The sequence below is a fragment of the Geotrypetes seraphini genome, chromosome 17 (assembly GCF_902459505.1).
Source record: "Geotrypetes seraphini chromosome 17, aGeoSer1.1, whole genome shotgun sequence".
Lineage (NCBI taxonomy): Eukaryota > Metazoa > Chordata > Amphibia > Gymnophiona > Dermophiidae > Geotrypetes > Geotrypetes seraphini.
In genome coordinates this window covers 12216837-12240817 of record NC_047100.1, presented here as the reverse complement: position 1 = coordinate 12240817, position 23981 = coordinate 12216837, and the positions used below count along the sequence as shown (strand labels likewise).

Genomic DNA, 23981 nt, shown 5'->3' with positions numbered 1-23981 from the left:
TCAATTCAAATGTGCTTGTATTGTTTTTAAAATCCTATGTGGTATCTTCCTTTATCTTGGAACGTTTGCAGATTTTCCTTTGCAAGAGGTAATCAACAATTTAAATTATCTCTTCCATCCAAGAAAGGGATAAAAGGAGTCAAGATTAGAGAACGAAAAGGCACTCTCTAAAGTTGAAAGGGGATAGATTCCGTACGAACATAAGGAAGTTCTTCATCACCCAGAGAGTGGTAGAAACCTGGAACGCTCTTCCGGAGGCTGTTATAGTGGAAAACACCATCCAGGGATTCAAGACAAAGGTAGACAAGTTCCTGCTGAACCAGAATGTACGCAGTTAAGGCTAGTCTCAGGGCACTGGTCTTTGACCTAAGGGCCTCCGCGTGAGCACAATGGACCACTGGTCTGACCCAGCAGCGGCAATTGTTATGTTCTTATGTATGAGATCATACAGAGTGGCCAGACTTCGCTTTTCTAAATAAGACAGAGAAACCTAACCCCTGTACTATGTGTCTGAATCAAGTTTCAAGTCACTTGTGGAATGAGAAGTTTAATGGTTAGAGAGCAGTGGATTGAGAACCTGGGTTCAGTTCCCACTGTGGCTCTTTGTGACTCTGGCCAAGTCCTTAAACCCTCCGTTGCTCCAGGTACAAAAAAAACAAACAAACCCTTGTGAACCCACTAGGGACAGAGAAAGTCCCCGTACAAAATACATAAACTGCTTTGGTTGTACCGTAGAAAGGCATATTAGATGCATGACCACACGTGTTTATCCTTTCTGCTCTTTTGCACAGAAAGTTTACAACCAGCTTAATTATTTGCAAACCACCTCCTTTGATAGTCTGTGGAATGCTGGTACTCGTATTTCAGGTCCTTCATATACTGGGTGTGGGGTTTTTTCTAGTAGTTTTCTGTATTCCCACAAGTTCCGTACAATAGGACAATTGGTAAATCCTCTTCTCTAGTTTGGACTCATGACGTGCCATGACGGGTTTTATGTAACTGTAATAGTTTGCTACCCTTTCCCTTCTCAGTTCAGGTTGAGGATATCTTTATGTTGTTTTGCAAATCCAAAGCTCCATCTCTTCATTGTCCCTTTCTGAATTTAACTGTTAGCACGTCACTATACTTTTCCCTTCACAGTTCAAGTTTCGAGTTGTCTTGCAGATGCCAAACTCCAACCCTTAATTGTCCTTTCCTTCTTTTTTTAGTTCAGGAATCCCAAGACTCCTCTTCAGACACGCCTGACGGAGCTGCTACGGCACCTGCAGAAGAAAGGCGATCGGGACTGTCAGGAGTTTTACCGGGCCTTACAGAACAACGCTGACCAGCTGTACACCACTTTGCCCAGCTGCAAGAAGCAGAGTGAGTCGGCCAGTCCAGGGGAAGCAGTTGTTGTCCTTTGATATGTAACCTCTGGCTTTGCTGATTTCAGAGCACTTCTGAGCTGGCAGACAAATGCAAAAAAACCCCAAAAACTTGTATTGTTTGAGACAAGTTAATTTAATCATTAATTTTTCATGGCTGTAACTAATGGGCAGACTGGATGGACCGTTCAGGTCTATATCTGCCGTCATTTACTATGTTACTATGTTTAAACTCTCTTTACAGATAGAAGCAATTTCCAAAAAAGTACATGGGAGTAACCTTATAAAAGTCGTCTAAAGTTAGGTGACAGGATGATATGAACACTTTAGGTGTAAGTGCATACGCTAAGTCAAAGGCTGGTGTAAATAACATAAGAATAGCCATACGGGTCAGACCAGTGGTCCATCTATAGCAGTATTCTGCTTCAAACAGTGGCCAATTCAGGTCATAAGTACCTGGCAGAATCCCAGATAGTAGCAACATTCCAGAATTTCAAATAATAGAAAGATTCCATGGTACCAGACCCTTTCAGGTCTGGTTGTTCTTTTCAGAAACAATTGCACTTGGAAACAGTAAAGAAGAATATGATTTCACATGCAAGGTCAACAGCGGAATAAACATCCAATGTCCCTTTGGCAGCAGAAGGACTTGTGTTAATTTTAGAAAAAAAACTTTTGAAATGTCAACTATTTTGTCAGATAAAATATGCACTGCGATGTTTGAATTATGTCAAACCTGTGTTGTGTTTTTAATTGTGTATGTGTTGCTGTAATCTGCTTTGAATAAAAGCAGAATATAAATAATAAACTTTAAACTGTCCTAGAGCAAACAGTAGCTTCCACCATGTCTGTCTCAATAGCAGACTATGGACTTTTCCTCCAGGAACTTGTCCAAACCTTTTTTTAAACCCAGCTTCGCTAACCACTATTACCAAATCCCCTAGCAATGAGTTGCAGAGATTTACTATTCTTTGAATGAAAAAAATATGTCCTCCTTGTATTTCTTTTAAAGGTATATAACTTAATTGAGTGTCCCGCAGTCTTTGTGATTTTTAAAAGAGTATAAATTTGATTCACTTTTATCCATTCTACACCACTCAGGATTTTGTAGACCTCAGTCCATATCTCCCCTCGGCTGTCTCTTTTCCAAACTGAAGCATCCTAACCTCTTTAGTTTTTCCTCATGAGAGGAGTCCCATTAGTTATCAGTTAGGCCAGTATGTCGCAACCTTTTCGAAGCACACTAAAACGCAGGGCCACAGCTGGAGAGCATCTGGAAATGCGCTGACGTTGACACGATGATGTCACATGCATGTGTGACATCATCATGTTGATGATCGTGCATGCGCGAATGCCCTCCAGCCACAGCCCTGAGCCTCCTATTACTGCCAGTGTTGGGGGGGGTGCTGGAGAGGGAGAGGTGCGGAGAGGAACCGAGGTGCCGCCACCGACTGACTGCCTATAGGATGTGCCTCTCGCAGCGTCGCATGTGCAGATACCTTCCTGCCCAACGAACAGGCAGCGGGGGGTGGAGCTGATGACCAAGCTGGGGCATAAATGGATGGAACCGGGCGGGTCTAGGGGGTCTGGATTTTACTAACGTAAAATCTGGTAACCCTAATCCTGATGCCTAATTGTAGGTGCCTAATTACCCCCGTATAGGCCCTGATGCTCAAAGCTCCAGTGCTGAAGTAAACAGTGCCAGCCCCATACCAAGAGAAACAGCGCAGAAACATAGTCCTCCAATGCTCAAACCTAATGGCATTTAAATTATATGCGCGCTGTACAAGCAAGGGGGAGGAATGTGCAGATGAGTTTTGCAGTAAGCACTGCTCTTTTGCACATATGCCAGGCAAGCCTGCAAGTGAAGCACAAACTGACACTACTTTTCTGTGCTTTTAAAGATATTGCTTTCACTTGAAAAGGCTTATATTTAAGCAAAGAAACCAGGCGACAGTCTGAGCTTTCACTGTTTGGGTTTTGATTAGACTCGCACACATTTGTTTCTCAGTGCCGGCATGGTAGATTTTAAAATGAAAAGCATAAGAAATCTCTTCAGCACCCTCCCCCCACCAAAAAAAAAAAAAATGCTCCAAGCAGTGTTTAAAAAAGGTTTGGACAATTTCCTAAAAGAGAAGTCCATAGGCCATTATTGAGATGGCTTATTCCTAGGATAAGCAGCATAAAATCTGTTTTACTCCTTGGGATCTAGCTAGGTATTTGGGACCTGGGTTGGCCACTGTTATGCCTGATGAACTTTTAGTCTGTCCCAGTACGGTCATTCTTATTTTCTTATTTGAGCCAAGTATAGGATAATGAAGCCATTGTGACATCACTGATGCGATTGGCTCTTAGGCATTGGTGGAATGGGGCATTATGACATCAGAATCTCAGCTCTGGAATGTTGCTACTATTTGAGTTTCCACCAAGTACTTGGGACCTGGGTTGGCCGCTGTTGGAGACAGGATACTGGGCTTGATGGGCCTTTGGTCTGTCCCAGTATGGCAGTTCTTATTTTTCCAATGGTTAAGAGCAAGGTTTGCTTGTGCGCTGTTCGCTGAACACTGGGAGGGAATAGCAAAATGACCTCATGTGCATCCGTTTAACTACATTAAAATATAATTTGCGGCCATCTCCGTTTCCTGTGCTAGAGCCCTCCGAGCGTTCCGCACAGATTAGTACCAGCGCTAGTCCAGTGCTATTTGGCACTAGGTTTTGAGCATCTAATATAATAAAATGGTAAGCCGCGCATGCGCACTTCCTGAGTGTGTGCCGGTTTTCCGTGAGCTGTAGCGACACATAGGAAGTGCGCATGCGCGGCTTACGATTCTTTGAAAGACGCGGCGGTGGCTTCTCTCACGATCCCCGCCTGCGTCGGACTTCCGACGCAGGCGGGGATCATGAGAGGAGCCACCGCCGCGTCTTTCAACTTAAAAAAAAACAAGGCGGATGCCGGCCCGATGGCTGGAGTTCACCGCTGAGTCCGGTGAGGAGTGCTTCCCTCAACAGGAACCGTCGGGTCTAATTCAAATACTCCCGGCAGGTCGGGAGGGGGCGGAGCAGGCTCGCACGCTTAGCGGGGACCGGACAGGAACTAGACTCCCTGCAGGAGCCAGCCTGATGGCTGGAGATCACCGGACTGGACAGGGGGAGCAGGTAAGGGGGTGCTGCAGTACAGGAGGAGCAGGGAAGAGGTGATTCTGGACAGGGGGGGAGGTAACAGGAAGGGAGAAGGGCTCCTGCAAAGGAGAAGAGCTACTGCTGGATATGTGGAGCTGGAAATGGGGTGATGCTGAACAGGGGGAGATAAAAGGAGAAGGGCTACTGCTATATAGGGGGAGCAGGGAATGGGTGGGGGTGCTGCTGGACAGGGAGGAGGTAAAAGTAAGGGAGAAGGGCTGCTAGCACCCGTTAATGTAACGGGCTAAACAACTAGTTGGGCTATAATGTGTTATTTTGAGGAGCAGTTGTCAATGTGATGTCACTTGGCAGCCGGAAGCATGTAAGACCGTTGAAAGCTACATATCTGTGTGTGTCTATCTAGATACACTAGGGCAGGGGTGCCCACACTTTTTGGGCTTGCGAGCTACTTTTAAAATGACCAATTCAAATGATCTACCAACAATAAAATTTTTAAAAAAACTGTACGCATAGAAAATGTTAATTATCATTCCTATTCCAGGGTTTTTCAAAGAGGTCAAAGCAGATGACACTATCACCTCAGTAACAACCATACAAAAATAGACAAATATACCCCCTCCCTTTTTACTAAACCACGATAGCAGTTTTTAGAGCGCAGGGAGCTGCGCTGAATGCCCAGCGCTGCTCTCAACGCTCATAGGCTCCCTGCGCTAAAAAACTCTATTGCGGTTTAGTAAAAGGGGACCTTAGTGTAAAATATAGACAGCAGATATAAATTCAGACACATTTTGATCACTAAATTTAAAATAAAATCATTTTTCCTACCTTGTCTGGTGATTTCATGAGTCTCTGGTTGCACTTTCTTCTTCTGACTGTGCATCCAATCTTTCTTCCCTTCTTTTAGCCTGTATGCTTCCTCTCCTCCAGACCTCGTTCCCTCCCCCAACTTTTCCTTCCTCTCTCCCTGCCCTTTCTTTCTCTCTGCCTCCCTTTCTTTTTTTTCTGTTTCTCTTCTTTCCTTCTGTCTCCCTGCCTGCCCTTTTTCTTTCTTTCTCCCTGCCCTCCCACAAGCCACTGCCATCGGGGACCAGGACCCAAACCGCCACCAATAAAAGGCCCAAAAGCCGACGCCACCCCAACCTCTCCCTGCTTCGGCCGACCAGCATGGCGATCGAGCTGTTAGGGGAAATGCTGCCAGGTCCTGCCTTCGCGGAAACAGAAAGTAGGCAGGACCCGGCAGCAAGAAGAGGAAATGCTTCACTAACCTGTCTCCCGCCTTAGCCCATAGCGAACGCTTGCTTCAGGGCTCTCAACAACTGCGTGCCAGCTTCCCTTCTCCCCCCCCCCCCCCCCACCGGACATAACTTCCGGTTTCGGAGGGAAGAGAAGGGAAGCCGGCACGCACACGTTAAAGCCACGGAGTATAAGTTCGCTACGGGCTGAAATCTCCAAGCCGTTTTTTTTTTATGTTCAGCGGCGGCGGCAGCAGCAGATGACAGCTGGGCGGACCGCCCAGTTAAAAGGCCCTAGAGAGAACACTGGAGAGGAAGGCTGATCGGCCCGGTAGATCAGGACGGCAACACAAATCTATCACGGAGACCGGGATGGGCTCCGCAATCGACTCGCGTTGCCTTCCTGAGCTACTGGTCGATCGCGATCGACGTGTTGGGCACCCCTGCACTAGGGTGTGTGTATTTCTGGTAGAGTTCCAGCTGGAGGTGCGACATCTAATGAGTCTTGTACAATTACAGTTTTTCACTGGCCAGGTTCATAAACACCTGCTAGTTTGAGGTCAGTGAAATTGGAAACTTTGTACACAAGAGAATCACTGGATTGGCGTTGCAAACAATCCTTTCGTTTTTACCACACCGGTCTGGTTTTTCCTCTCACTGTGCCAGGTGTTTAGTCAAACAGAAAATCGGGCACTTTTTTTTTGCCTTAAATACAGTTATGTTTTAGGTCCCGATACCTAGCAAGATGTCATAGAAACATAGAAGATGACGGCAGAAAAGGGCTACAGCCCATCAAGTCTGCCCACTCTGCTTACCCACCCCCTGTCTATGCCCTAATGACCCAATTTCCTTATCTTGACCCTCGTAGGGATCCCACATGGGTATCCCATTTATTCTTAAAGTCTGGCACGCTGTCTGCCTCGATCACCTGCACTGGAAGCTTGTTCCAATGATCAACCACTCTCTCTGTGAAGAAATACTTTCTGGTGTCACCATGAAATTTTCCGCCCCTGAGTTTGAGCGGGTGCCCTCTTGTGGCCGAGGGTCCCTTGAGAAAGAAAATATCATCTTCCACTTCGACACGTCCCGTGAGGTACTTAAATGTTTCGATCATGTCTCCCCTCTTCCTACGTTCCTCAAGAGTGTAGATTCCTGCAATTTGTTCAGTCTCTCTTCGTACGAGAGACCCTTGAGCCCCGAGATCATCCTGGTGGCCGTCCGTTGAACCGATTCAATTCTGCGCACATCTTTACTGTAATGTGGCCTCCAGAATTGCACACAGTACTCCAGATGAGGTCTCACCATGGCCCTGTACAACGGCATTATGACTTCAGGCTTTCGGCTGACGAAACTTCTATTGATACAATCCAATATCTGCCTTGCCTTAGATGAAGCCTTCTCCACTTGATTGGCAGTTTTCATGTCTGCACTGATGATTACTCCTAAATCTCGTTCTGCTGAAGTCCTAGTTAAAGTTTCTCCGTCCTGCATTGTCCTGCATTGTTTCCACTTAAAATGCAGAAACACAGAGGGGCATTTCTCAGTCACCCACAAAAGCAAACATGAAGTGCCTGTGGATCTTTCCAGAGGATAATATGCATGCAGCTTCCATCTGAAGTTTAAGGCTGCAGTAACCCCAGTCTTGTTTTAAGTGTGTGGATCTGTTTGCACTTCCTTTTTTTCTCCCGACTTCCCCTCCCACTAGAAAGATCCCTGTTTCCCATGGCTGAATGTTTGCCTCATGAAAGTTAACAAGGTTTAATCATTAAGTGATAGGGAGACACTATTTTCAGCTCCAGGGATTTATCTAGATAAGTCCCTAATTACCCAGGTGAATCCCTTTAAAAAGTACAGTGGTACCTTGGTTTATGAGCATAATTCGTTCCAGAAGCATGTTCATAATCCCAAAGTACTCATATATCAAATCAAAGTTCCCCATAGAAAATAATGGCAACGCAGACAATTTGTTCCACAATGCAAAAGGTGGTAATGAACTGGGAGGAAGTGGCCAAGGAGTGGGTATCTGTTGGGTGCCGGGTGCCACAGTTTGTAGGTGGCCAGCTGCGCGCAACCATCGGGGTCCCTTTACAGCTGCAGGCATCTGCCAGCCTTCCGCACCACGTTGGAGAACCCCCGAGCCCACGTAGCCGAGCGCCGTCCCACATGCGTGTACGTGAGTGCAGAGGTTCTCCAACGTGGTGCGGATGGAAGAGGGATCTCCCTGAAGCGGCGCTGCCTGCAGCTGTTAAGTGCTCGTTTTATCGGGGCGGCGCTCGGTTTTGCGAGACAAAAGTTTGCTGGAGTGTTTCGCTCGTCTTGCAAAACCACTCGCAAACCGCATTACTCGCCTTGACTGTATATCTTTGTTATGCTCTGAACTAACTGCTGCTCTGTTGTCTTTGTTCCTAGAAGCCTCAGATTCTACAGAGGTTCATAACGACCAGGAGAAATATATTCTAAACGACAGGGGTAAATAAATGCATTGTCACTGATTAATAATCCATGTTATGTCCATGTTATGTCTCTACTTAATATTAAAGACTTTGTTGGTTCAGGGGTCCTTTTACTAAGGCCCGCTAGCTGTTTTTAAGCGCTAACGCATCCATTATAGTCTAGGACGCGTTAGCATTTAACTAGTGTGCCTTAGTAAAAGGACCCCTCAGTGCATTAAGATCATAATATCCTACAGGGAAGCTTATTTGGGGTCTTTTACATTTAGCTTTATTTTTATCCTTCCGACATCAGCTCAGTTGAAACTAGGGCCAGCACCTACCATGATGAAATCCCCAGACAGTTGTGAATGCAAGCCGTTTTCCCCTCAATGCACATAATGACAACCCTCAGCCAGGGGCCACTAGATGTCACCCTTGTGCAACGATAGTGACTCCCTCTATATCCCCTTCCCTCCCAGGGGGTGCCTGGGAATTCTTTCCACAGCGTCTCAGCTCCAGCCAAATCAGGGATGGTCCATTTGGCGGTGCACAGTACTGACACGTGAGCCGCTAGGGCAAGGGTAGGCAATTCCGGTCCTCGAGAGCCAGAGCCAGGTCAGGTTTTCAGGATATCTATAATGAATATGTATGAGATGCAAATCTTATCTCATGCATATTTATTGTGAATATCCTGAAAACCTGACCTGGCTCCGGCTCTCGAGGACCGGAATTGCCTACCCCTGCGCTAGGCCAACCTATTTTTAGCTTTTATTTATTAATGCTTTTTTTTTTTCTCCATCCTGTGACTTTATTTGTTTTAGTTAATTAAGCTGAATATGTTTTGTGAGTCTCTTCCTTAAATTGCAATTATTTTTAGAGAGTAGGGCCAAATTTCAGCAATAAATTATTATTAAATGTTGACTTCATGCAGTACTCATATTTTTTTTTTAATTACTGATTTGGTCCTTTTAGTTAAAAAACAAGACTCCTGTAGAAATCAGTAATGTCTCTTCACTGATCCAAAAGGCACAGAATAGGGGCAGAAAGGGTTGCCCTGAAGGAGTTCATGATATGCAAATGAAAGCAGGATAAAATCATAACATTTATATTCCCTCTAAGCCAGTGTCTCTCAAACTTTTTTTTTTTTTTAGCTCTGACACACTAAACAGAGCACATGCTTTTTGCGGCATCTGAAATTATAAAATGGCAAAACTAAATAAATAACTCAAATGTGGTTTTTTTGTTGAAGTTCTTTAAGCTTTGTATGGGTAATTATAAAAACAGTGAAATTAAAGTAGATAGAATAGAATTGCTAATCAATGCGACGGATGTGCTTGTTTTCGAGTGCAAATTAACTCAAAATGTAGCTCAATAGTCAACAAGCAAACACACATTTCAGCAGTCATTCTCTTCCCTCCCCCCCCCCCCCCCGATTTAATTTCCGTCAGAGCTGAAAATCCTAGGGCGGTTTTATTGCACGCGCTATAGCCGAAAATCTACTGCCTGCTCGTTAAGCCCCTAACGCACCTTCGTAAAAGGAGCCCCAAGTTTGCAAAGATAAGAAGATCCAAATGGTAACAAAGCCTTGATTGCTTTCTTGGCATTGTTATTTGAGACTTGGGAAGTTAGGCGTTCGGCTAGGAAAATTCGTATATTTATGGAAATTTGGGATCCGTATATTCAGAATCTTTCAACTAAGGCAAGAAGTTAAATTCTTAATGATTTACATTGAAGCTATGATTATTTATCTAAAATTCCAGTTCTTTATTTTTATTATTCTTTGTTTTTGTCAACTTTCATTGGGTTTGGGGGGGGGGTTTAGTATGATTCTTTCAATAAAAAAGTTAAAAACTAAATTTTGGGGGAGGATAGGGGGGAAGAGGTCAATAGGAAAAGGGAAAGGGGGTAGGAATTAGGGGGAGGGTATTGAGAGATGTAATGGGTATTTTGGAACTATATTTTGAAGAAATGAAAGATATTTGATGGAAATTAATATGATTAATTTTAATTTAATGACTATTTTATTGTATTATAATATTGTATATTTACTGATTTCTTCAATAAAAATGTTGTAAATTAAAAAATTCTAAAAAAAAAAAAAAAATTTTAAACCAGTTTAAATCTAAATTAAAAACCTTCTTGTTTAAAGACGCCTTCGAGCAGTAACTACTCTTTTAAAGATGCTGTTTAACAGCAACTGTCCTTTTAAGGACAATTCGACTTCCCTTTTTTGGTCTTTTCCCCACCTCTTGTTCTTTCCTTTAGTGTCTCTTTCCTATAATATTGTAGTTCGATCCCTCTTTTCCTTTTGTACAAGTTTGTCTGCTTGGTTAATTATTCCCCCAAATACGTTTTGTTAACTTGATTGTTTTTATTGATTAATGTAGAAATCTGATTAGGCGGGTATAATAAATTTTGAAATAAACTTGAAACTACTGCATAAAAATAAAATTACTTGCCATTAGTTTTCAAGGATCAATCATGTCAAAGAAGAATGCTTGTCTGGGAAGTTTATCCTTATGCACACAGATGCTCATAACATTGACAGACTCTTGAAAACATTGAAGTACATGTCATCTATTCTAGTGCAGTGTTTTTCAACCTTTTTACGCCTATGAACCGTCAGAAATAAAAGAATTATTCTGTGGACCGGCATCGGTCCGTGGACCAGCGGTTGAAGAACAGTGGGCTAAGTCGTGGGCCAGACCCTGCCCATCTCTACCCAATCTCCACCCCAGACCCCGCCCCCATAATAGTACTAATTGCACCTTGCACGTCCCGTGCCTCATCTGGAAGCCTTCCCTCTGACGTTGCAACATCAGAGAGAAGGCTTCCGGTTCAGGCGCAGGATGCCCGTAGGAGCCGTTGCCCGTGGCTTTGTGCACTAAATCAGTGAGGAAGAGGGAGCTGGCTCAAAGATAACGCCACATCGATTGCACCGTGGACCGGCAGTTGAAGAACACTGTTTTGGGCCTGATGCATATGCTGGCCCTGTGGACCGGCAGGAAATTTCTGTGGATCAGTACTGGTCCATGGACCGGTGGTTGAAGAACACTGTTCTAGTGTATACTTATGAAGGGAATTTGAACAAAGTAAAATTCTGCAATCTCTCGTGGCACACCCAGAATGTCTTTGGGGCACACCACTCTGCCGTGGCACACAATTTGAGAGACACTGCTCTAAGTGGAGCACATGAACAACCACTCATACATTTTTCATGGTCATTCACAAAAATACTGACCTGACCCCGATTTTCAAACAAGATTAAACTATGAAAAAATTAATCAATCTAAAATCAATTACCATATGTGAGATGGTTTTTGTGCTATATACAGAAATGTATTGCTAATACTGGGAACAAAAATTGTTAGCTTTTAGAACTCGTCACTCATTCAAAAAAAAATTTGCATGCACCCAGCCACTCCTTAGAACAGGGATGGGCAACTCCGGTCCTCGAGGGCCAGAATCCAGTCGTGTTTTTTAGGATTTTCCCAATGAATATGCAGTGCATGCAAATAGATCTCATGCATATTCATTGGGGAAACCCTGAAAACCTGACTGGATTCCGGCCCTCGAGGACCAGAGTTGCCCACCTCTGCCTGAGAAGGAGCATTGCATAGCATATGGTATGACGTGATGTAACATATGCATACTTGACCTTGATCTGTCCTTGCCATTTTCAAGGCACAGACTGTAGAGGTCTGCCCAGCACTGCACTTACTCCTCAACTACTGGAATTGCTGTCAAAGCCCCACTCCAACCCATCTAGATCCATCTAGCCCAGGGGTGGGCAACTCAGAATCCAGTCGGGTTTTCAGGATTTCCCCAATGAATATGCATGAGATCTATTTGCATGCACTGCTTTCAATGCATATTCATTGATAGAAATCCTGAAAACCTGACTGGATTCCGGTCCTCGAGAACCGGAATCCAGTCGGGTTTTCAGGATTTCTTCAATGAATATGCATGAGATCTATTTGCATGCTCTGCTTTCAATGCATATTCATTGGGGAAATCCTGAAACCCCGACTGGATTCCGGCCCTCGAGAATCGGAGTTGCCCACCCCTGGTCTAGCCATGATCAAGGCACAGACTATAGAAGTCTGCTCAATTATTGCAATTGCTGTCTAAGCACTGCTAAGTTTTGTTTTGTTTCCGTTCTCTTTCCATACAGGAAAGAGTGTGTGTATGTGGTTCCTTGTAAGCTGTTTGAAATTCTTTCCTTTCCTTTTCCTTCACAGGTCCGGTGTTTTTCATTACTTGCTTTAGCGTTGCTGCTGGTTTAGCACTTTTAATGTACTGCTTCTCCCCAGGTATGACTAGCTTTAAATATTTCAAATCTTCTGATCTTGTGTAGAAATTAAAACAAAACTGTACTGAGTTTCCAGTGTCCACTTGTGAAATATGAATCCATAAGGCATATTAGAACACTGCGATTTAAAATGTTTTCTTGCACCTTTTTTTCTCTCTCTCGCTCTCCAGTTTGCCTTCTTGACTCTGCATGGTAGCCTTGGGTTAAAGATTCAGAGCACAGTAATTAGACTGTGCAGTATTTTTCCAAAAGCACAGTCACGCATCTTGCCTTCTAGTAATACATCATGATAGCTGTCACCATTTTTTATAGAAAACTTTGGACTTATTCCTCTCTGCCGTCTACTGTAGCCAACTGCTACCCCTGTCCCCAACTCAGACTCAGAAATGTAGGACCCTGGACAGCTACTCATATTCGCCACTGCTAAAATGGATGTTACAAGTGGATCAACAGTTCCCAAAGGTTTTCACTAAGGTCCCACTTTTGAACTATACAAAGCCACAGGAAAGATGGAAAGATTGACAAATGAGCCAATTAGTCCCATTAACTGGGTGATGATAATCAATTATTGCTGCTAATTGGCATCGATTTAAATCTGTACGCATTTCTTTAAGTACCAGGATCTGCATTTAAAGGGGGTGTGGCCATGGGAAGGGCACGGGCAGACCAGGGGCATTGCTTGAATTTGCACGCAGTTTTACTAAGGGAAATCCGTGCCTAATTTAGGCACGAGAATTTGCACCAGGTTTCAGTTGGTGGAAATCTAATCTTCAATCCCGTAACCGGGCACAGATCCTGGCACCAAATGCAAATGTATAAGCAGCGCCCAAATCTGAGCTCCGTTTATAGAACCGCGCTGATTTAATTTGGGCACTGTTTCTAGAATTAAGTACTTTTCACTCTTGAATCTTCTAGTAGGATGCCCCTCCCCCCTCATAGCCCTGAGTGAATATTTATATGCTGGCAATGGACATGCATTAATGAATGAGAATAGTCTTTCCTGATGCCAAACATACCCTTTCTTTTTAGATCCATGACAGATTCTTGCCGTTAGAAATATTGTATGCATATAGAGCAGTGGTTCCCAAACCTGTCCTGGGGGACCCCCAGCCAGTCAGGTTTTCAAGATATCCCTAATGAATATGCCTAAGAGAGATTTGCATATAATGGAAGTGACAGGTATGCAAATCTCTCTCATGCATATTCATTAGGGATATCTTGAAAACCTGACTGGCTGGGGGTCCCCCAGGACAGGTTTGGGAACCACTGCTCTATATGCATACAATATTTGGGAACCACCGATATAGAGCAACTATTGTTTCTGATGGTTCATGTCTGAAATGTAAGCATGCTAAAGCAACTCTATCTCATATGTTTTGGGAATGTCCCTTAGTTAGACACTTTTGGACTGTTATTTTTTCAAGAGTTAGTAATATGTGGCGTACTAAATGCCATTGTAATAGTTATTTGGTTTTGGATATTTGATATTCAACATCCTATACCTATAGGTCATAAAAGTTTTTTGAGAAGGGTTATACGTTCTGGTTTGAACAGAGGAGATTGAGAGGGGACATGATCGAAACATTCCAGGTACTGAAGGAAATAGACTTAGTAGATAAGGATAGGTTGTTCACCCTCTCCAAGGTAGGGAGAACGAGAGGGCACTCTCTAAAATTGAAAGGGGATAGATTCCGTACGAACGTAAGGAAGTTCTTCACCCAGAGAGTGGAACGCTCTTCCGGAGGCTGTCATAGGGGAAAACACCCTCCAGGGATTTAAGACGAAGATAGACAAGTTCCTGCTGAACCAGAACGTACGCAGGTAAGGCTAGTCTCAGTTAGGGCACTGGTCTTTGACCAGAGGGCCACCGAGTGAGCGGACTTGCTGGGCACGAAGGACCACTAGTCTGACCCAGCAGTGGCAATTCTTATCTTCACTTTGGATAGGATCTCAAAATCCAAACTAAGGGCGATGTCGTGCTCGTATGCTTTATTTGTTAACAATGGAAGGTATGGGCCTCTTCTATCAAACTGCGCTCGCAGTTTTTAGTGCCGAGAGCCGCACTGCTCCCGCCGCTCATAGGAACTCACCGCACTTATAAACTGCTAGCGCAGTTTCTGATTGGGCTACTAAACAAGGAAGAAAGCTACTTAATATATGGCAACCTTTTGTAGTCGCTTTATCACCTAGTATAAGTAGTCTTGTATTATTAGGAAAACCTTAATTTACAGTCCTGGGAAAGGGGTGGGAGTGAAAGGAGAAAATATAGGAATGTTGGAATTGTTAGAATTGAATTTATTTTTTGTAATTGAAAATTATTAGTTATCCGATAACATATTTATTAGTTTTAAAACTGTATTATTTTGTTATTCGTGATTGTTCCTATATTCAATAAAAAATGATTGACGACTGCAATATTGTATGTACCCCGACTCTCCCCCCCCCCCTAAGCTTTAATTTTTGATTTAGTTTTTTTGTTGTTGTTGTTGTAGATGCAAAAGTTGCTGTGGGAACCAGAAAGGTAGTGGGATTTTCTGCCGTTGGCTTTGGACGACACGTTCGAAATATTTTGATATCCTACATGGAGGACACATCCAGGAAGACTTAAGGACATTGTTTTCCAGAAGCTCTCTGCATTATCCCAATGCGATATTGCACAGCTATGTATAACATGTATTTCCAATACGCCATTCTTTATACCAAAGATTTATCTACGATGCATGCTACCGATGCTATATTTCTGGGGATGGATCATTTATTTTTATAACTTTTTTGTTTATTTTTTTAAACTTATTTATGGTTGAAAGAGAAGTGTTTTAGCTTAGGCTTGTGATGGTGCGGTGTGTTGCCGTAATAAGCATGTCCAAGACTAGGGGGGGGTCCTTTCATCAAGCCACGCTAGCGCGTCGGACATTTCATGGCGCGCTAACCCCCGCGGCCGGCTAAAAAACTAAAGCCTGCTCAATGCAGGCGTTAGCGGCTTGCGCGGCAGGTGGTTTAACGTGCGTTAAACCCCCCCCCCCTACCGCAGCTTGATAAAAGGACCCCTAGTTCTTTTCTATTACTTTGTAGTAGAGGCACTGAAAATGGTCTCGTGCTTGGACCCCCCCCCCCCCCCCCGAAGCTCATCCTTTTATGTTGACAGTAATTCTGACTCCCAATCCTTGGTTGCATAGCAGAGGGATGATTTTGAAAAGCTTTTTCTTTTTTAGTATCTTTATTAGAAATTGCAAAGGGAACATACAACCAGGATCACAACAAGCAGAACAAACGGATCAGGCATAGATACCAACTCTAGAAACCCATGACAGCAAAGGAGTCACGAAACAGTCTGTTTATAACATTTGATGACCATCTATGTACGTAAAAAGGATGTGCATAGAAAGAGCATGCCTGCTTTTGCAAGATTTGTGTATAGGCGTTCCCGGGGGGTTTCGTTATTGTTGAGTGGAGCAGAGTTACGATGCACAAGTGCAATTTATAATTGTGCACAGCAAGTGCACCTGCACTTACAGCGGAAGTTCTCAACCCGGTCCTCGGGACACACCTAGTCAAGTCACGTTTTCAGGATATCCACATTGAATATGCATGAGATGAATTTCCATTTGCTACTCCCATTCTACCAGACAGAAACTGACCTATTTTGGACATGCGATGAGGACAAATTCACTAGAAAAGGAGGTGGTTCTTGGAATGGTCATTGGTAAACGGAAGCAGGGGAGACCAAAGGCCCATTGGCTGGATACCATCAAGAATGATACGGGAATGAACACAAAGCAATTGAAAGAAGCCGTGGAAACCAGGGAATCGTGGCGAGGACTGGCCTAAGGGTCGGACACAACTGGATAGTGGTAGTAGTTCCCCCATTCTGTGCAAATCTATCTCATGAATATTCATCGTGGGCATCCTGAAAACCTGGCTGACCAGGTGTGTCCTGAGGACTGGGTCGATTTACACCCGGCTTCAAAGCTCATATAAACATGTGTATCTGCAATTTGGATGTTTTATTATGTAAAGGCACGCAGGGGTCTGTCTATAGCAGACTAACACATGACTCACTCAGGCAAATCCTGTTATAAATCCAGACTCTGAATTACGACAGTTCTTATGTAATGTTGCAATTCTTGTAACCCAACAACTCTTGTGTAATCCGCCTTGAACCGCAAGGTAATGGCGGAATAGAAATCACTAATGTAATAATGTAAAGGCCTTTTCTAGAGCTTTGCCTTTGCCTGCCTTGGTTCCACCTGGAAAAATGGATTTAGTTTTGCACAGTCTGTTCACGCTGGGTCTTTTGTGACAAAAAAACAAAAACTGTGGATAATTTATTAAACACTGACATATAAAACCATGAAAATTCAATTTAAAAAGTATTTTTTTGCTACTTCAGCTTGTCTGCGGTGTTCTTTGCTGACATTTTAAAGACAATAGACTGTTTTCAGTCCAATTCTTTATATGTGAGTTTGCAAACAATTGGACCCCTGAGGAAGGCGTGTTCACCGAAACACAGACCGTGTAGAGTCCGGTTGGATTTTTATCACTGTATTTTTCATCATTGTACTTTTTAAATTGAATTTTCATGGTTTTATATGTCAGTGTTTAATAAATTATCTCCAGAATATCTGTATCCACAGTTTTTGTTTTCATCGGTGGATCATTGGGTCTCCCCATTTTTCTTTGTTGTGCTGCACTCTTTTGTGACAAGCCAACCACAAATGTGAATAAATAAATGATCGCAGCTATTTAACCAATGAAAGATCAGATTTACGGAGCAAGCTAACTGCAGGTCGCTGCTTGCTGAGTTTAAGAAGCTCATCTTTTGCCAAAGATTTTAATATCTGGTTGTTTTCTTTAATACTGTAAGAGAAGTGATACAACTTGTGCAGGCAGAGACTTGTGTAGGGGGGAAAAAAAAACCCCACAGGACATTTTGCTTGCTATGTAAATTTACTCCTCAGGTGTAAATGCTTCAGAAGTTGCAGGAAAATGCGCGCCTACCTAAACAATGTGGCGATTTCAAAATTGTGCAAGAGAGCTGGCGAGAAGCCTGCTTGCACTTTTTCGCATCCGTCTAACATCTGGCTCTGCACTTCCAAACAAGCTGACCGAGGCTTCCTTTAGCTCTGTCCATTAGCAAGCTCAGCTGAAATGCTGACGTTTCAGTGGTTTGCTTTCTCTTGGGGATTTAAAACACATTCAGCCCTGGATCTTTGGACTGGAAAGTGCATTGTATTAACTAGGTCAGGACACACAGAAGGCTAGATTCCTGGATTAGATAACTAACTTCACTTTAGTTGGATAATAACATAGTAAACGATCTACGATATTTCCCTAGACCAAGGAAATGGGGGGGGGGAGGGGAATATGCTAAGTATTCAGATAACTCCAAGGTGTAAATAATGTGCAACAAAAAAGTGTTTCTCAGAGGAATGGAAGTTCCAGAAGAAGGGAGTTTGATGCACTGTGGCAGGTGCAAGACTCAGGAGTGGTATCTGTAATAATAAAACGCTAAGTGCACATGCGCACTCGCGCCGCGTGTTCCCTGATCCCTGATCTGTCGGGATGTGGCGGCACGAGTGCTCATGTGCTACAGGAGGAGGGCTTCGAGGCGGCTGGCGGCGGAGGGCAGACGCCGGGCCAGGACGGTCTGAAGAAGATGCGGATGGCGGCGGAGGGAGCAATCGCGGAGTCCTGCCGTCGAGACGGCCCCTGCCCAGGAATTCGCCAGCGACTACAACAACACGGCCGAAATTATCATGTTCAAGAGCGTGTCCGCCAGATGGGATTATAACACCAACCTGACCACGAAGAACCATCAGTCGCAGGTAGCTCGGCGCGGAGGGAGACCACAAGCGTTTTGCGGCAGATTTTGTTGGGGGGGGAGGGGAAGGCAAGGACGATTGAGTAAGAAAAACGGCAGGGGTGGGGAAGGGGATTAAACAGATCCTTACTAAATAAGCCTCCAATGGGAAAGTCATTTTTAGATACATATTCAAGGCCAGTTTCCAGTTCTTTCATCTGTGCTCCTCTGTTAATGAAGATATGGTGTATTTTGATGCTTACATAGGAGTAGGGGCAGGGAGGGATTGGGGAATGACTACCTCCCTGGCTAATGAGAGGTGGAAAGTAGCTAGCTGGATGGGGAAGTTGCATATGGAGATGAGGTGCTACAAGTATGCATCTGGTGCATCCCCAACCCTATATGTCATGTCTGTATTTCTAAGTTAGATTGTAAGCTCTTTGGAGCAGGGACCATCTATAAATGTCAAAATGGCTACATCAGATCACCAACTTCGGCTTTATTCTACCCACTGAAAAAGTGACCGGTTTAAAAAAAAAAAAAAAAAAAAAAGCCCCCTACGCAGACAAACCGGCTTGAAACCTTTGCGCAGATCAAAACAAAGAGCCAGACAAACAGCAGGTGGGGGGGAGGGGGGGGTCTTCGTGGGGGGCGCCGGCACCTCTTCTCCTCTCTGCATACCTCTTTAAATGTTCGCCAGCGCACGGAGCATATTCCGTTCTTCAGATAAGCTACTCTTAGATTTACCCTTCTCCTCCACTGCCAATTCCATAGGGGAAATGTGAGGGAAGGAGGCTTTCCTAGCACCCGTTAATGTAACGGGCTAAAAAACTAGTACGGAAATATTGCACAATTAAAGGCCAGTGTGGGTTTTGTTTTGGTTTTTTTTTTTTTTTTGCCAGGCATATTGGGTGGAATACCTATTAACAAAAATAATTTAAAATGAAGAGACCTGATAGGCTGATAGGGAAACAGGCCAGCTAAATCCCGCAGCGACTGAGGATATTCAGTGCCAGCGTTGAAGATCCAGTTTATTTTTGGCCAGTGTAAACTTAATAAGCGAAGTCAGTAGTCAGTAGCGAGCTGGTTTATAGCATCCAAAAGATGGGATTGCGATTTGGGTGGCCAGATTTGGCCACTAAACGTGGCCGGTCGGCGCTTTAAATTGCCAGTTACCGTGCGCTATAGCCTGCTAACGTTTAGCTGCTAACCGGGAATATTCGGTGACGATAACTGGTTATCTCACACTGAATATTCACATTTTGCTGACGAAGTGCTAGTTAACCAGTTGGCACCATTTCTGGCCAGTTAAATGGCATCAGCCAGCTAGTGTTCTAAAGTTCATGAACCTGGTAAATTAGGCTTATGCCAGGGGGGGGGCCCACGAACCTGCCAAGCCTCTCACCTGAGGATGATACATTTCTAGCAGGGTTGTCAAAACAGAGGTTTTAATTAAGGGAGAGCAGTGGCTAGTGGAATTTTTAATTCAATAATAAAACAGCCAGTCATCTAGCATTAGATGCGCTTTATTCCCCTCTATTTGGCCTCAGTTTCTCCCCAGGACCCCTGAATGCTACTTCTTCCCTCATTGCCTACCCGCCTCTACTCCCATTCCCTATTCTTCTTCTAATCATTTCTATAGTGTTTCAAGATATATGCAGTGCTGTACATTAAGGCCCAAATTCTGTATAGGACGCTCAGGAGAGGTGTCCTATACAGAATCGGGCCTACACTAAACCTCATTTTGCTGGCCTACATTTTAAGCGTCTCTTCCTCTACTAGGAAGATGCGTAGGGCCGCCTAGGTTCGCATAAGGCCCGCCTAAGGCCCTTAGGCGAGCTTAGGCGTCTTGCGGGCCTCCCTAGGCTCCCGGAGGCGCCTTCAATATAGGCGGCCTGCCTGGGGAGCATTTTTTTTTTTAAAACGTGCATCCCGATTGGCTGATTAGACAGCTGTAGGACGCCTACAGCTGCCTAAAATCGGGACGCACTTTGTAGAATCAGGGCCTAAATGCATAAGACACAATCCTCCTCCTCCTCTCCTGCACAGACATCAGTGGCATAATAAAGGCGGGCAAACCACCCCGGGCACCGTCTCAGTGGGGGCGCGGGCACCTCTCCACCCCGCCACAACATGCCAACACCAGCACGAGCTCTGAATCACTTCCTGGTCGCGGGGCCAGGAAACCCAACGCTGGTGCAAGTGGCATGCTGCCTTTTTCTCCTGCCTTTTCTGTTTGAAAGATGCAATATTCATAATATGCTGTTTTAACCTTTTTTTTTTTTTTTAAGGTCTTTCTTTGTGCACTTAGTTTATTTACCTTCTCTCAAGCCCAGAAACTTAGGTGATTTAAAATGCATTCTTCCAGGATTCTGTTTAGAAATCTCCTTAGTCATAAGGGGAAATGGCTGGCATAACCACATACCCATTATCATACCCACATCACTATTCTTTCATTATGTGACCTGGTAGGACTAGAGTCACCTCCTAGAAAAAAAAAAGAAGAGTGTTTTTTGGGGGGGAGAGGGTGCTGAAAAGTTCTCAGCCCAACCTAGAAAGGAATGACGTGAAGCCATGAACCTTACGAGTTATTCCACATATTCACCCCAACTCACTTGGCACATCGTGTCTGAAGTTTCTGTAACCCTTCCAAAAATACTCCGATGTCTAGTCACTGAAATCGCCTCCAAATCACTCAAAAATTATTGCCCTTTCAAACTCTTTTTAAGGTTTGGAAACGGAAATTAGTCGGATGGAGCAAGACCTGGTGAGCAGGGTGGATGGTCTATGCAATGAAACCCCAAATGCATCAAAACATCTATTATTTTGCCAGCCTTGTGAGCAGGTGCATTGTCTTCTAAAAAGAGAACTTCCTTCCACAACTTCCTGCTCCTTATTTTCTTTCATTGGCACAGCAATTTATAGTAGTATTCTGCATTAACTGTTTGGTCCCTCGGAAGATAGTCAGTCATTACACCTTTCCTGATCCCAAAAACACTGTGGCCATGACCTTTCCTGCTGAGTTTTGGGTCCTGAATTGCCTTGGCCTTTGAGATCCTACCTTGATTGCTATTTTATCTCAGGAGCATAGTGGTGTAACCATGTTTTATCAACAATAACTAGTTATTCCAAAACGTTGGCACCAGCTTGCTGAAAATTCCACAAGATCAACTTAGAAGTGGCACTCAATATCATGTCTCATCAGCATTCAAACATTTGGGCACCCACTTGGCTGACAGTATCTACGTACCCAGCTGCTCATGGATTATACACTCAACATGCTCCCAGGATATCAGTAGTGTCTCTGCAATTGTTTTAGCCGATACTTGCTGAACTCCAAAATCAGGTCATGGACATGGTCAACAATTTCAAGAGTTGACACCGTTTGGGGCTTCCCAGACCTTGCTGTATCTTCGGTCTCAACATCTCCACAGTGAAAGTTTGCACACCACTTCTTCACCAATGGATATTTGCATCATACATTCACAGATTTCCTTTGGAGTTTTCTTCTGCAGAAATAGGAACTTCACGACAGCTCGGAGTTCTACATTTTTCATTGGCATGGTTCAATCAATGATCTGAAACAAATGTCAAAACATAGCATTACGATTTGGCAAAATTGGCACTTTGGAAAATAAAATAGCACTCTTTTCAGCTACAGTGGCGAAATAATGTTCAGAATTTAGGAAGTTGGTTGGGCTGAGAACTTTTCAAAATCCCCTCATATATATCACTGCAGGTAGACGTTGCCCTAGAGCAGTGGTCTCATACTCCAACCCTTTGCAGGGCCACATTTTGGATTTGTAGGTACTTGGAGGGCCTCAGAAAAAATAGTTATTGTCTTATGAAAGAAACGACAATTTTGCATGAAGTAAAACTCTTTAATAGTTTATAAATCTTTCCTTTTGGCTAAGTCTTAATAATAATATTGTCATTTATAGCTAAAGAGATATATGATCAAGAAACTGTTTTATTTTACTTTTGTGATTATAATAAACATACCGAGGGCTTCAAAATAGTACCTGGTGGGCCCTGTGTTTGAGACCACTGAATTAAGGGGAACAGTTAATCTGCTGGCTGGGTTGGAGGGCAGAGGGGAGAACAGGACAATCAAGCCATTATGACATCACTGATGAGGCTGGCTCTTATTGGTGGAATGAGGCATTATGACATCACAATCTCAGCTCTGCTTCTCAAAGGCAAACAGGCTTCATGGTTACAGTTTAGCTACTGGTCTCCAACTCTCCCTTTGCAGGGCCACATTTTGGATTTGTAGGTACTTGGAGGGCCTCAGAAAAAAAAAAATAGTTAATGTCTTATTAAAGAAATGACTTTATATTAAATCTTAACTTTTGGCTAAGTCTGAATAATAATATTATAATTTATAGCTAAAGAGACATATGGTCAAGAAACTCTTTTATTTTACTTTTGTGATTATGATAAACATACCGAGGGCCTCAAAATAGTACCTGGCGGGCCGCATGTGGCCCCCGGGCCACGAGTTTGAGACCACTGCACTAGAGGATCTCTTTAACCCATAAAATAACAGCCTGCTGTAAACTGGAGGAGCATCTCCTCCCCCTTCCCCAGCATGTTTCAGAATGAGTCTAGTAAGGCCGATTTGCCTTTTTTTCTGTCCAAATATCCATCCTGTTAAAATGAGCAAGGAAAGTGTTTCGTTTGGAGTGTTCTTCTTTATTGCGTTTGTAAATACTGTTAAAAGGTGTATATCAGAAGCAACACTGCTCTTGACTCATTTGTTTAAAAATTGGGCATATTTTGAGTGCTCTCCCTCTTTACCCATTGGGGAGAAAGCCCTGCATGTGGGCTCCTGGAATTTACCGGGCTGCCCCCTTATACAATATTTCATGTTCCTATATGGGACCTATTACATACATGCTTGATGGTTGTGCACTGCCCCGTAAAAGAACCAGCTTTGATGTCCAGACATTCATGGTCCAGCTTCAGCCCTGGCCATTGCACCTTCCTAAAAGAGCAGCAGCTTGTGGCCTCTTGGCTTTGGCCCCTCATCATGATGTCTGACATAAGAACATAAGAACTGCCGCTGCTGGGTCAGACCAGTGGCCATCTTGCCCAGCAGTCCGCTCACACGGCGGCCCTTAGGTCAGAGACCAGCCTCACCCGCGTATGTTCCAGTTTAGCAGGAACTTGTCCAACTTTGTCTTGACTCCCTGGAGGGTGTTTTCCCCTATAACAGACTCCGGAAGAGCGTTCCTGTTTTCCACCACTCTCTGGGTGAAGAAGAATTTCCTTACGTTTGTACGGAAACTATCCTCTTTCAACTTTAGAGAGTGCCCTCTCGTTCTCTCTACCTTGGAGAGGTTGAACAAACCTGTCTTTATCTACTTTGTATTGAATCCCTGGAGGGTGTTTTCCCCTGTAACAGACTCCAGAAGAGCGTTCCAGTTTTCCACCACTCTCTGGGTGAAGAAGAATTTCCTTACGTTTGTACGGAAACTATCCTCTTTCAACTTTAGAGAGTGCCCTCTTGTTCTCCCTACCTTGGAGAGGGTGAACAACCTGTCCTTATCTACTAAGTCTATTCCCTTCAGTATCTTGAATGTTTCGATCAGGCAAGCAGGAGAGGAGAAGCAGTTGCAGAGAGGGAGAGAGAAGCTAAAGGGGAGAGATTTAAGCATAGGGGAGAAATTTAAGCATAGGGGCAGAGTCCCAATTAGA

At 43.9% G+C, this 23981-nt stretch overlaps 1 protein-coding gene and 1 long non-coding RNA gene across 3 annotated transcripts in view; one reads left to right on the top strand and one right to left on the bottom strand.

The window, feature by feature from the left end:
- CARD19 (caspase recruitment domain family member 19) overlaps nucleotides 1-16700 on the top strand; it is a 31404-nt gene extending 14704 nt beyond the window's left edge. For both annotated transcript variants that reach the window (XM_033926281.1, XM_033926282.1), the window contains exons 3-6: nucleotides 1209-1362; nucleotides 8147-8206; nucleotides 12411-12482; nucleotides 14974-16700. In XM_033926281.1, coding sequence (XP_033782172.1) covers nucleotides 1209-1362; nucleotides 8147-8206; nucleotides 12411-12482; nucleotides 14974-15089 — 402 coding nt within the window. In that variant the 3' untranslated portion in view covers nucleotides 15090-16700. The remainder of the gene's footprint in view (nucleotides 1-1208; nucleotides 1363-8146; nucleotides 8207-12410; nucleotides 12483-14973) is intronic.
- Nucleotides 1-23981, bottom strand: part of LOC117351239 — a 166840-nt gene that overhangs the window by 132821 nt on the left and 10038 nt on the right. The gene's annotated exons all lie outside the window — the stretch shown is intronic.